General features: G+C 46.9%; 1 protein-coding gene across 6 annotated transcripts in view; it reads left to right on the top strand.

Moving 5' to 3' along the window:
- The first annotated feature begins 611 nt into the window (after positions 1–611).
- The window catches only part of EXOC6B (exocyst complex component 6B), a 434,433-nt gene continuing 421,410 nt past the window's right edge, over positions 612–13,634 (top strand). For all 6 annotated transcript variants that reach the window (XM_075573299.1, XM_075573282.1, XM_075573265.1 and 3 more), the window contains exon 1: positions 612–746. In XM_075573299.1, the coding sequence (XP_075429414.1) occupies positions 649–746 (98 nt within the window). In that variant the 5' untranslated portion in view covers positions 612–648. The remainder of the gene's footprint in view (positions 747–13,634) is intronic.

Genomic DNA, 13,634 nt, shown 5'->3' with positions numbered 1-13,634 from the left:
GGCCGCTGATGCATGTTCTAATAATATATATAAAATGCTCATTGTGTGAGGTGTCCCGTGCTGGGGGGGAGGGGGGGCAGAGCTTTGCATTTTAGGGCATCCCTTGGGGCAGAGGTGCTCAGCTCCGGGCCTCAAGCCTCCCCCAACAGGTCAGGGTTTCAGGATATCCCTGCTTCAGCACAGGTGGCTCAGTCACTTCCTGCTTCAGCACAGGTGGTGCACTCTTTGACTGAGTAACCTGTGCTGAAGCAGGGATATCCTGAAAACTTGACCTGTTGGGGTGGGCTTTAGGACCGACGTAGAGCGCCCCTGCGTTGGGGAACCTTCATACTAACTTAACCTCACCCAATACTTCCACCAGCATTTCCTTACACGGGAACCAGTATGTCTGCGGCTTGCTCATGGATATATATGAGAAGTGAACCTGTCCTGACTGGCCCTCCTGATTCTCATCCTTTCCTCCTCCAATCTATGCTAAGCACACTGCATGCCAGGCCATCTGGAGCAGGGAGAGGTGTGAAAAACTACAACTCCCGTGAGGCAGTGCGCGGGTCGCTCGGTGACGCGGCGTGACGCGGCGTGACGCGGCGAAGGGGCTGGCCGGGGTGACGCCGTGTGACGCAGGGGAAGGGGCGGGGTCCCGCGGACATGGCGGCGCTGGAGAGTGCGGAGGCGGCGGCAGAACATGAGCGGATCCTGCGGGAAATTGAGAGCACGGAGCCGGCGTGTATCGGTCCTACACTGCGGTGAGAGGGAGGGGAGGAAGAGCCAGCCAGCCAGTGAGAGCCAGCCAGTGAGGGACAGCCAGCCAGTGAGGGACAGCGACAGCCAGGGAGAGGGGGGGGATAGAAAGACAGCCAGGGGGAGAGACAGCGGGTGTGGGGTGTGTGGGGGGGGGAGGGAGGTGGTGAGAGGGCCAGGGAGAGGGTGAGAGAGGGAGGTGGTGAGAGGGCCAGGGAGAGAGAGGGGAGAGGGAGAGATAGCTGGGGGGCAGGGGGGAAGACAGCCAGAGAGAGTGTGTATTACAGAGAGTGTGTATTACAGCGAGACAGCCAGAGAGAGGGAAGAGACAGCCAGAGGGGGGTAGAGGGAGGGTAGATAGTATTAGAAGAGACCGGAGATACAGCTACACAGAGACACAACCATGCAAAAGAGACTAGACTGCAGGGGAAAGTCTGTATAATAAAACAGTAGGATGACGGGTCAGTGAGTGACAGTCACAGGAGGGGTCAGAAGGGAGTGACAGAAATAAGAGAAACAAAGTGAGAGGGGGAGAGACTGTCAGAGAGAAGAGAGACCCCTAGAGAGGGGGAGAGATTGTCAGACAGAGGAGAGACCCCTAGAGAGGGGGAGAGATGGTCAGACAGAGGAGAGACCCCTAGAGAGGGGGAGAGATGGTCAGACAGAGGAGAGACCCATAGAGAGGGGGAGAGATGGTCAGACAGAGGAGAGACCCCTAGAGAGGGGGAGAGATGGTCAGACAGAGGAGAGACCCCTAGAGAGGGGGAGAGATGGTCAGACAGGAGACAACTAGAATACATAGTAATAGAAAATGGTGATGACAGTGACAGGAGAGACAGTGACAATAATAGACAGTAATAGAGAAACAAGCATCCTTCTCACTGCAGACTAGGCACAGGCATAGTGACAGTGAGGAGTGGGGCAGCAAGATATTTAGTCCGTGGTACCCAGAAATAAGAGATGCTAAAGAAGGGAGGGCATCCTGAGACAAGAGATAGTCATAGAACAGAAGAGACGGCAAAGAGGCATAGGGAGTGAATGGGGCAGTCCGAGGTCTGAGAGACTCTAGGCCTGAGAGAGTATATGTCTCCTGTTTGTGCCACTAAGGAGAGGAACAGGCCACTGTTATGAGTGCTTGGTAGCCAGAGCAGATGCTGGAGACAGACAGGAGTTAAGCTGTGTGAGACGGGGGCTGGGTAGCTGTAATATGGGAGTGGATTGTAGTGGTCTCCAGCAAGAATGTAGGCTGGTGAAGAAGTGAGGGAATGAGACCGCCTGTGAAGAAGTGAGGGGATGAGACAGCCTGTGAAGAAGTGAGGGGATGAGACAGCCTGTGAAGAAGTGAGGGGATGAGACAACCTGTGAAGAAGTGAGGGGATGAGACAGCCTGTGAAGAAGTGAGGGGATGAGACAGCCTGTGAAGAAGTGAGGGGATGAGACAGCCTGTGAAGAAGTGAGGGGATGAGACAGCCTGTGAAGAAGTGAGGGGATGAGACAGCCTGTGAAGAAGTGAGGGGATGAGACAGCCTGTGAAGAAGCAGGGAGGAGATGCTGTCAGCGAGACAGCTCAGTGCCTGCTCTGACAGTGAGGTATTTTTCCCTGTGTTAAAGCCAGTGATCTCATATCTGCCGCTGGGAGAGCGAGACAGGGCAGGATACAGAGACCCTTCACGTGGGCTTCTTGCATTACAGTGTGATCTGTTCTGTACCTGCCCTGCTGAGTTACAATGGGGGTGTTCACAGCTCCAGCGGTGACAGAGCAGAGAGTTCAGTGAATAACCCGGTCCCGGTGTTTCCACAACACGCCAAACTTCTTATTGTACGGATCTAACCGGTTTCATTGGAGCAAACACCTGCTGTTTGTACACTGGAGGTGCCTGCAGTTTATATCATGGTTCTAACCGCGGCATGTCCAGGATCTCGGAGAACCGCGAGAAAAGGCGATTGTGTCAAGTTCTCATGAGTGACCGTTAATGCGCCCGTCAGACCATAATGCAGAAAAAGGCAGATGTTTCTGTGCCCCTAAGTATATTCAGTGCACAGTCTGCTATATCAGGCGTCCTCAACTCCAGTCCTCAAGCCCCCCCCCCAACAGGTCAGGTTTTCAGGATATCCCTGCTTCAGCACAGGTGACTGAATCAGTCCCTGCTTCAGAAGAGGGGGCCCGATCAGTCTCTGCTTCAGTGCAGGTTGCGCAATCAGTCTCTGCTTCAGCACAGGTGACTCAGTCTTCGGCAGCCACTTGTGCTGAAGCTGGGATATCCTGAAAACCTGACCTGGTGGGGGGAGGGGCTTGAGGACTGGAGTTGAGCACCTCAGTGCTATATAATAATAGAAGGCAACAATAGGAATATATAATGCTGTTCAATAATTGTAGTTCCCTTTCAGCAAAGAACTACTTTCACACATTGTATTAACATGAGAATAAATGCCTTGTCACCTGCCCGGTCTCCTACATATGTGACAGCTAATAACCGTTATACTACATTGTTTGTCCAGTTTTAGCTAGAGATGTAAGGTGTTTTGGTATTTCCTTGTGGCAGCTACCGCTATGTGTTATAAACCATCAGGTATCCAGAAATGTGCTCCTCTCTTGCGTGCGCTCTCTTGAAAGATTGACAGAGTTTGGTTTTGTGTGGAGCGTGGCCTGGTCAGCGTGGCCTGGTCAGCGTGGCCTGGTCAGCGTGGCCTGGTCTTGCAGATTAACTTTCCATACTAAAGAGGGAACACAGGAGAAGGCTTCCTTGTTTACTGCTGTGTATTTGAGGTCACATTTGCAGTAGAAATCCAAATGAAAAAACGCTCCAACGCACAGCCAAAATAGAGTGGGTCCCAAGCAGAAATAGTCAAAATAAATCTTTATTGGTCCATATTAAAAAAATGGAGGTAAGTACCCTCCTACGCGTTTCGTACCTCCTGACTCCTTGATAAAGTACCAGTGTGGTACGAAACGCGTAGGAGGGTACTTACCTCCGTTTTTTTAATATGGACCAATAAAGATTTATTTTGACTATTTCTGCTTGGGACCCACTCTATTTTGGCTGTGCGTTGGAGCGTTTTTTCATTTGGATTTCGACTACTCCTGTTTGCACGCCTACGAGATACAAGTATGTATGTCTGTCCCTGCCTAGCCAGTGCCAGTGCTAGTGCTGTGTGACACAGGATAGATGTGACACAAAAATATGATACAGTTTAAACTGATTTATATCAAGTAAAAATCCCGCGTGTGAGCACATTTACACGTCTCAGACAGGTCTGCAACCCTGCCTCCCCCCATTCTGTCTTAGCATACAGTGCTTCCACTGCAGCCAGGGATTCTGGGTAATGGCATGCAACAAATGAGCACTCAGTGTGTCACTCTTTTTGCTTTTTGTCCATTTTAAAGCTGTAGACCAAGCAATATCCTACGTGTGCTTTTTAATAAATCAGTTCTGTACTATGAGAATATAGTTATAGCTCTGAATTACATTTCGAATGTATTATAATGTAACAAACATTTTTTTTGTTTCTATAGCAACCATTTACAAAGTCACATCCTCTTCCCCTTCTGAAACAGGCTCTGGCACACCCCTTTGAGGCCTGCCCTCTCTCTCTAGCGGTGCACCAATTGTATCTAGTGACTGCCTGGTCACATGATCTTCCCCACAGAACTTTGCACCTTTTGGTTCTCTTCTGCTGCACTGACAGTCATTTAGTGAACCCCCGAGCTGAATCTTTGCCGATTGATCACAGGAGAACAAATTGATTGGCAACTTGGCTAATTACTAATTAAAAAGTCAGTTTGGACCGCTGCTGTAACATGGATTCCTATGAGCTTATGCCTATCACATTACACAGCTTTTCAGCACAGCTTGGAATTAAGAAGTGCAGAGCCAGTGACCTACTCACAGAAAGCTATTTCAACCACTGATATAGAATTATTGCACACCAAGACGAAAATAAAAAAAATTGACATTGAAAAATAGTGGTCCTCCTGCGCCTGCTGGTCTCGCCACCGGCAGAACCCGCGTAGGAGCGTGCCAGGCACACTGATATCTGCAGGAAATGTAATAAGATGTATTGTGAAGAAAGCCTCATATTTTGTTCAGCCGGTACTTCGGTTTTCTTGTACACACCACATCATGACATCCGTTTTTGTGTGGCTGCGTTTGTGTAACATCTTCTACAAACGCCTCTGGTGCCGGCACCGTCAGAGCTGTCACAGCCGGCAAAGAATACCAGGCTAAGATTATAGTAGGGGCGAGACGGAGAGCATGGCGATTGGGGTGGCGGAGGCGGGGCTTACGCGTCACCAGGCTGGTTCGCCCTCATTGGCTGACCCACTCACGTGGCGCGGCCACACAAAAAAACCCCACCAAAATGATTGGTCTTTTGAAAAATCTGCCGCGCGGTTGCTCTGCATCGCACTTGCACGCACAGTGGCCGGCTCCTATCAGCTGCTGCACTTTGTTCTCCCAGCGCACGAAATCGCATGCAGCGTTGCGCCTACTATAATCGCAGCCTAAGGCTGCGTCCCCGCTGGCGCTGAGCGTGCTGTGCGCTTCGCGCTTGCCGCTTTTACTTCTTGTACTCTGTTGACGCACGCTCGGGCACGCACCCCCAAAGCCCTGCGCCGATCCGCCCTGCGCCGATCCGCCCACCCCCAAAGCCCTGCGCTGATACGCCCAGCCCTGCGCCGATCCGCCCACCCCCAAAGCCCTGCGCCGATCTGCCCACCCCCAAAGCCCTGCGCTGATATGCCCACCCCCCCAGCCCTGCACCGATTTTTTTTTCTCTTTTCTCCCCCTCTCCTTTTCCTTCCCCGCACCGATCCTCCACAGGCAGCTGACACTGGGGGTAGGAGGGGGGCAGTGTGCTGCGCAGTGTGCTGCGCAGTGTGCTGCGCAGTGTGCTGCGCAGTGTGCTGCGCAGTGTGCTGCGCAGTGTGCTGCGCAGTGTGCTGCGCAGTGTGCTGCGCAGTGTGCACTGTGAGGGTGTGTGTGAAAAAAAAAAAAAAGCTGTATTTGTTTTTTTTCCCCCCGAAAATTCAATTAGAGTTACTGGCGCACGTAATGAAAATGGATTGGACCGCAAAGGGTTAAAGGATCTGCCCCGGGATCTTCCAATCTGAATGTATCTCGGGCACAGGGAAACACCAAGAACTCTGATTTACAAACTCTCTGCTAATCCAGTATTATAATGTCATTTCTTCAGACAGATTAGTCTTATTTACATAAGGGATCAGTAACACAATGATGGAATAAATGAAGCGATGATCTGGACTGTGTGCATCTCATACATACCATTGTCTCTTTCTCTCCTCTGCACGTTTTGGGCAGTAGCCTCCGTTGCCTTATTGATCCGTGCTGTGAGAACTTTGGGAAGTCGGCTCGCTAATAAACATTGATTGATTGGTTGTGTAGAGAGAGCTTTGCTTGTACTGGTTGTGGAGTAAAAGTGCATACAGTATTGTATGTTTCATTGCTATTGTGGCATCTCCTTTTGGTAGCCAGTTTGCAAAGCTAGTAAACACTGCAGGACCTTGGATTACATGAAGTGTTCCCTCCCACTCCTCTAGCATCCAAGCTCTGGCTGCATGTGTGCAGAATTCTGCAAACTGGACTGTACGAAATGAAGACAAGTTCAGACACACACACACACACATTGGGGTGTGTGCGCGCATTTTTGGAGTGATGTAGAGCGCTAGTTATATTTTAAAAATGTAGGTTTTGTTACATGTTATCCGTGTCTCCTGCAGGCTCCCTTTTTAGGGTTCTTCTATAGTGCAAATAGTTCCAATACTTATATAGCCTTATTTATCATGGAGAAGTGTAAATTCAGATGACGTTGAGTCAATCAGCAGGAGGAGTTCTTAGATTAAATTAGTGTGTAGATCTTTTGAAACAATACTGGTCCCTTCTTGAAGTGAGTTACCAAATTGCCTTGTGACCAAGGCCCTCACAGCCAGGGCTCTGACAGGAGGCACCCTGAGGTAACCTGTTTTTAAGAGTGTGCTTTGTGACGTCTTCTCGGCCTTTTAATTTGACTTGCAAATAAAATAGTTTTTACCGAGTGCATCTCTTCGGGGTTTGGATGCTTTGTAATGTTTGCCCTTCGTTTCCAAGTTCATATTAGAACATATAACCAGCCGCAGGGTTTGTTAAGCGCTCTCATCTCTCATTTTGTCTCTGGATAACTGAAGTCCATAAAAGAAGCATCACAACATCCAATGAATGTACAGTACATTTCTCTTACAATAAAAGACAATTACTATTGCGTTTACAAAAGCGGGCATTAGAACGACTGAATGTAAGCTTTGCCACGTTACATAAATTCGTTTCAGTTGTAGACCAGTTTGGTAGACACTTAAGTGTAGATACAAGGAACAGATAATACTGATCCAATAAAATTTAACAGGATTTTCTAGCAACCTACAATTCTCCAGCACTAAATTTGCCTTCTAAGACTGTGTACTTGTGTCTACAGCAGCGGTGCGCAAACTGGGGGGGGGGGGGGGCGCCCCCCGGGGCAGGCGGGAGATTTGTCTGGGGGGGCGCGGGCGGTTGCAGAGGTCGCGTGCTGTTCCCCAAGGCATTTAAAATAAATGCCGGGGATCGCGTGAGGCCTCTGCAACAAGAAAACTTACCGTGATTCAGACGCTTGTGACGCGTCTCCATGGCAACGCGGCGTCAAATGACGCAGCGGGGTCACATACGTCAAATGAAGCCGCGGGTCACGTGATCCCGGAGCGTCATTTGATGCACCGGCAAGGTAGGAGGGGTGGGGGGGGGGGCGCAAGCTCGGAACAGGCCAGACGGGGACGCAGAAGGAAAAGTTTGCACTCCCCTGGTCTACAGCTGTGCGAGGTTTATTTGGATGTAAGTTTAGCTGTGAGGGGGCTGGTAATGTTTGATCACGCCTTGGTAAAGGGGGCAGTTCTGCCTGCCCTGAAAGCTCTGTTCTGTGCCACCGGAACCAACCTCAGGATATATCGGCCTAGGACATTTTGGTCGCAGACGTTTCGCCGTGACCGCTGGCGTTTAGCTGCAAGTGACCTCGCCCGCCGGGACCCTCAGATGCTGATCGCTTCGCCGCCAACAGAAGCTCCTAACTTTAGACCTTACCTTACTAACGCTACAACCCCTACACTAAAAAACTTAGCCTTGTACCTAAAATATACTTGCCTGAAGCCAATGGCGCTCGGCTCCTTTCCTCAAAACCCCCCCAACCAGTCAGGATTTCAGGATATCATGGTTTCAACGCAGGTAGCTCTGATTGAGCCACGTGTGCTGGAGCCGGGATATCCTGAAATCCTGACCTGTTGCGGAGGGCTTGAGGACTGGACCGGAGCACCCCTGCCCTATGCCGTTCCCGAACCACTAAAACCCCTAAAGTGAACCACCTACCCTGAAACTTACCTTAACGTAGAAGCGGGGAGCGATTGCGGCGTAGGGTCCTTCTGCGTCCCAATGCCGGCGGGGACTTGGATGCGGCGAGACGGCCGAGACCAAATGTTCCATTCCATGATGCATTATTTATTTATTTTTTTCACATACCAATTAGATTTAACCAGTTACAATCTTGTATACACCCTAACCAAAATCAAAATAGTTACCCAACTAATTGTTAATTTTTTTTTTTATAGGTATTCTTTTATGAAGCAGTTTTTTTCTCTCCATATGAGGGAAATAATGGTGTGTGTGACCATGTGTTCAGGGTCAGCAAGGAGTTGCTGTTAGGGCTATGGAACGAAAGGCAAGAAACAGATAACAAACTAAATAGAATAGATGGGCAAGGGGCAATAACAAGGGGTCATGGGGGTAAAATGGGGACAAGTGGGAGTTTGGCAAGCAGGGAGACACCCATAGTAAATACAGATAATACTAGAAAAGTTCTAAAGGCTAAATACAATTGGTGTAGAAAGGCAGGAGCAGATAAGATAATAGTACAGGCTGAAAAAACCTTAAATGCATGCTTGCTAATGCAAGAAGCCTGACAGATAAAATGGGGGAGCTTGAATGAATAGCTACAAGGGCAGCAGCTGCATGCGCACCGACGTGCGTTTTGTGTGGTTGCACGCTTTCTCAAGGTGGCTAAATAGCCGCCCGTTGCCATGGTGATGCGGACGCGTCTAGGAACTTCAGTCCCATTTGTCACGCGGGACAAATGGCAGCGGATCTATAACATTCTGCAGTCCCACTGGCATTTCCTTCTGGAGGACACAGATCTGTGTCAGGTCCTCCAACCTAAGACTACCATGGCGAGCCGCAGTTCCATCAATCTAAAGGACCTGCTAGTACGTAGCCACTTTGAACCCCTAGATAAAAGCTCTTGGTTGACCAATAGAACACCAGGTAACTACAAGTGCCAAGGATGCTGCGCAAGCCAATGTGCCCATGTGTCGAAAAACGTCAGCAATTGGAATAACTCAAAATTCCGTGATGAGACAATTCACTAACTGCAGAAGTGTGGTAATATATCGTCCAATCACACGTGGCAAAAAATACATTGGGAAGACCACCCACCAACTAAGACGACGAGTACTTAAGCATGTAGGAGCCATCTGAAATAAACTGGAAACGCCCATGGCCAAACGTGAATGGTATGCATGGTGGGGACATTACTAACCTTAGGTTCAAAGGGATTGACCATCTCCCAGAGACTGTACGTCGTGGCAATTGGGACAAAGAACTCCTGAAGAATGAGGCCCGTTGGATCGATACTTTGGGTACTCTTTTTCCACAGGGACTCAATGTTTTCCCATACAGCTAAAATACTGGTCCGCACTATTTTTGGAATCGCGACTCTTATCACCCTAGATTCTTTTTACCCAATCCTAAATCTACTTGGGGCCTATATCCGGACACCATTAAGTTTGTAATTGTCCCCAACATTCAACTACTCCCCAACATATGTCTCCCATGTTCAATATGGACCTGTACCTTGTGGTGAACTGACCATGTGACCATCTGCTTCTATATATGTATAAACACTTTACACTTCAGCTAGTAGGTCACATTTGGTCTTATCACCTATACATGGTGTTTTCATTGGGGTCTTAATAATATACTTAATATGTATAACACTGTCTCTGCTTTCTCCAATAATTTTGGCCACACTGAACACTTGTATTTAACATACCACTGTCCGTACTTAACAAGAGTCTTGAGATGTGTACTCAGGACTGATAACTTGCCTGCCTGTCCATTATGACAAACATATGACTGAGAGATCCTTCAGTCCCGCATGATAAATGGGACTGAAGTTCCTAGACGCGTCCGCATCACCATGGCAACGAGAGGCTACTTAATCTACGTGCGGCGGAGGCGCCTTTTTATAAAGCGCGAAACCTACGTCGGTGCGCATCACCGTGACGTCCGCATACCCATCTGTTTGTAGCAGGTTGTGGCTGTACCATTCAGCGCGTCTGTGGTAGACCTTTTATATTCATATAGATTCTCTGGTTATACTAATAGACTTATGGGTTGATACTGATGAGTTAAACCAACCCCCAGAGTGATATTTAGAATTTGTTATTGGCAACGCTCTACTGTCTACATAGAAAACTCGCTACAGTTACTACCAACAGACTCAGTGTTGACCCCAACATATACACAAGGCGTTATACCTACATATAAACTAGATGTGTATACTTAATCAGCGCTTAGATCAAATATAGTTCTAATAGAAAACTGAACCTGTTTATCCCCACTGTTTTTAGCAGACCTGGTTTCACCAATCTGGCCATTTTGTGATACACTAACAACCTAATCAAGTAGTTTGTATTTGGTAAAGACCACATCGATGCCAAATACATTTTGATATTTGCCAATCCGGCCTGTCCACACTGGCTGGTAGTTCAGCCTGATTATACTGGGCTTTTTGGCTACCCTTATCAGGATAATACGCTACCCTACTATAGCCGCTATGCTCCTCTATCGAGTCTCTATAGCTCACGACATCGATTATGAGACCTGAATACATTAAGGGTCTTGGCACTAATACTATACCAACTGGGTTCATATAGTGACCCAGCATCATATTGAGCGCTCAATTTAATTTATTTTATCTATTCCATGTGATGTTTACATGTCTTTGTTTGTCCACCATTATTTTATTCTATAACCGCAATAAAGGTTATGTATTTATTATTATTATTATTCTCTCCACCCATCATTGGACGTGAGTGCTCGTCTATATGGGGTCTTCTCTTGCTTAGGCAAATCTTCTGTACACCCTCTGTTTAATTACACTGTAAAATCATACAAAACACCATGACTGCGCCGTGTTCCGGGGGCGGGGAGGGGATTAAGAAGGGCAAAGTGGTCTCTGGGAAAGAGGGGGCAGCACTGTCCTCGGCGGGCTAAGTGGAACCTCACCTTCCTGATTGTCAGTAATTCAGCACATGTGACTGCTGTTTACAGATTGCTATATGGAGCCTCTCCTTTTGCCAGGTGTTACAGCAGTCAGTCAGCGTGAGTAGTGTTACTGTAAGAGTATCTTACAGATATGCTTTCCCAGGGACAGTCTTCGTGTTTTCATACAGATTTCTCATTTATAATAGAAAGCAAAATAATCTCTGGCTGTATTTGAGCAGTTTGTGGGCAGGAAGTTGGATCTTTGTCATGGTCAGCAATGGTAACCTAAGTGGGCTTCTGTTTTCCTAAAAGCTACCTGTATTTGGTATTGACCAGATACAAAGAAAGTGTTGGTGAGTGACGTGACCCTTACACTGTACACTAAATATCACTTGTGAGCACATTCATATGTCTGAAAGGTCCACAAATCTGCCTTTCCCCATTATCTCGGCCTACAATGCTTCTACTGCAACCATGGATTCTGGGTAATGATGTGCAAAGCACTGTGTGTCACCTTTTGCTTCTAACCCCTGCGGCCTGCCGTTTGACACAGCTGGTTCAGCTTTTGATATCCCATGGAATCTCATTGCGTACCATCTTCGTCCATAGATCATTTCTTCTTGCGATCTGTCCGGCCCACCGCCATTTTAATGGATTCACCCTTGTGATGATGTTACTGACTTTTTTTGTTGTTTACTTTCAACCTCCATATTAATGACCAATTGGTTAACTGAGGAAGAAGTTCATAAGCGACTTGAAAAAATTAAAGTAAATAAGGCACCTGGCCCCGGTGGCATACATCCAAGAGTTCTCAAGGAGTTAAGTTCAGTAGTAGCCAAACCATTATATTTAATATTCAATGACTCCATTTCCACAGGCGTAGTACCACAAGATTGGCGTAAAGCAGATGTGGTGCCTATATTTAAAAAGGGAGCTAGATCACAACCGGGGAATTACAGACCTGTAAGCCTGACTTCAATAATGAGGAAACTTCTTGAAGGTTTAATACAGGATAATATTCAGGAATAGCTAATGGAAAACAAAATTATTAGTAATAGTCAGCATGGATTTGTGAAGGATAGATCTTGCCAAACTAACCTTATTTGTTTCTTTGAGGTGGTAAGTAGGAATTTAGACCAGGGTAATGCAGTTGATGTGGTCTACTTAGATTTTGCAAAGGCTTTTGATACAGTTTTTTTTATTTCACCAGCAACAAAGGAAAGGGTTCTTTACAGTAAGGACAGTTAAAATGTGGAATTCATTACCCATGGAGACTGTGATGGCAGATACAATAGATTTGTTCAAAAAAAGGTTGGACATCTTTTTAGATGGGAAAGGTATACAGGGATATACCAAATAAGTATACATGGGAAGGATGTTGATCCAGGGATTAATCCGATTGCCAATTCTTGGAGTCAGGAAGGAATTAATTTTTCCCCTTAATGGGGTTTTTTGTTTGCCTTCCTCTGGATCAATAAGTAAGTATAGATATAGAATAAAGTATCTGTTGTCTAAATTTAGCATAGGTTGAACTTGATGGACGTACGTCGTTTTTCAACCTCATCTACTATGTAACTATGTAACCCATTTCTCCTGCCTTTATCTCCATACTTATTTCAGTTGGCTGACGCTCCTGGATGCTCTTCCCATTTAGGGTGCACGTTTCCCACCTATGCGTGAGCACGGGCAGAATACACCTTATTGAACACTTTCCTTTAGAGGCACAATGGAAGGTTGTCTTCAAAAATTGACTTGTTCCTTCCAAATGCGCTCCATGCCATCTTCATTCTCCTATTGATTTCATTTGAAAGGTTCCCATCCATCCATACTTTCTGGCTATGATAGACCTGGTTATTCATGGCTATGATAGACCTGGTATTTATGGCTATGATAGACCTGGCATTCATGGCTATGATAGACCTGGTATTCAACTTCTAGTTGTGTATAATTTATTTTGATCTTTGTTGTTGGAGTTGATACATTTTGTTGAACATCACTTTGGTCTTGCTGGGCACCATATGGAGGGCCATCTTCTTCCGTGAGTTCTCTGATTTCTTGCAGGAGGTCTTATGATTTGCAGACAACATTTTTATTTTTGCCCATAAGTGACTCGCGTATGAACTGCTGATTTAAACTCCCTTTTCTTCCCAGTTGCATGTATGCAAAATTCTTCCTGTGTTACTGTGAAGAGCTGTGTGGACATGGTGTCTCTCGGTCACACAACCCTCGCTAATATTTCTAACTGGTATTCTGATGTAATCTAATGTTTGATTTGTCATTCTCGTAAATGTTCCATAGATATAGATATAGATCGATGTAGAGATGAACGGCACTCGTACAGTAGTTCTTGCAGAGATGGCATTTGGTTTGTTAGATAATATTTCAGCGATTTGGTTCCCAGCAGGACCATTATGCTTGATGTATAATGTGTGTAACACCCCTCTGGGATTACCATATGCATTTAGGGGGTTAAAGGGCATTAAAGAATGCCTAGTTCTTCTGGAAGGTGTTGAGTTGGTCACCTGGTCCAGAGCGACTCAGCAGAGACTACCCACC

The sequence above is a fragment of the Ascaphus truei genome, chromosome 1 (assembly GCF_040206685.1).
Source record: "Ascaphus truei isolate aAscTru1 chromosome 1, aAscTru1.hap1, whole genome shotgun sequence".
Classification (NCBI taxonomy): Eukaryota; Metazoa; Chordata; class Amphibia; order Anura; family Ascaphidae; genus Ascaphus; species Ascaphus truei.
The sequence above is the reverse complement of the archived record's forward strand: the minus strand, read 5'-3'. Positions and strand labels throughout refer to the sequence as shown.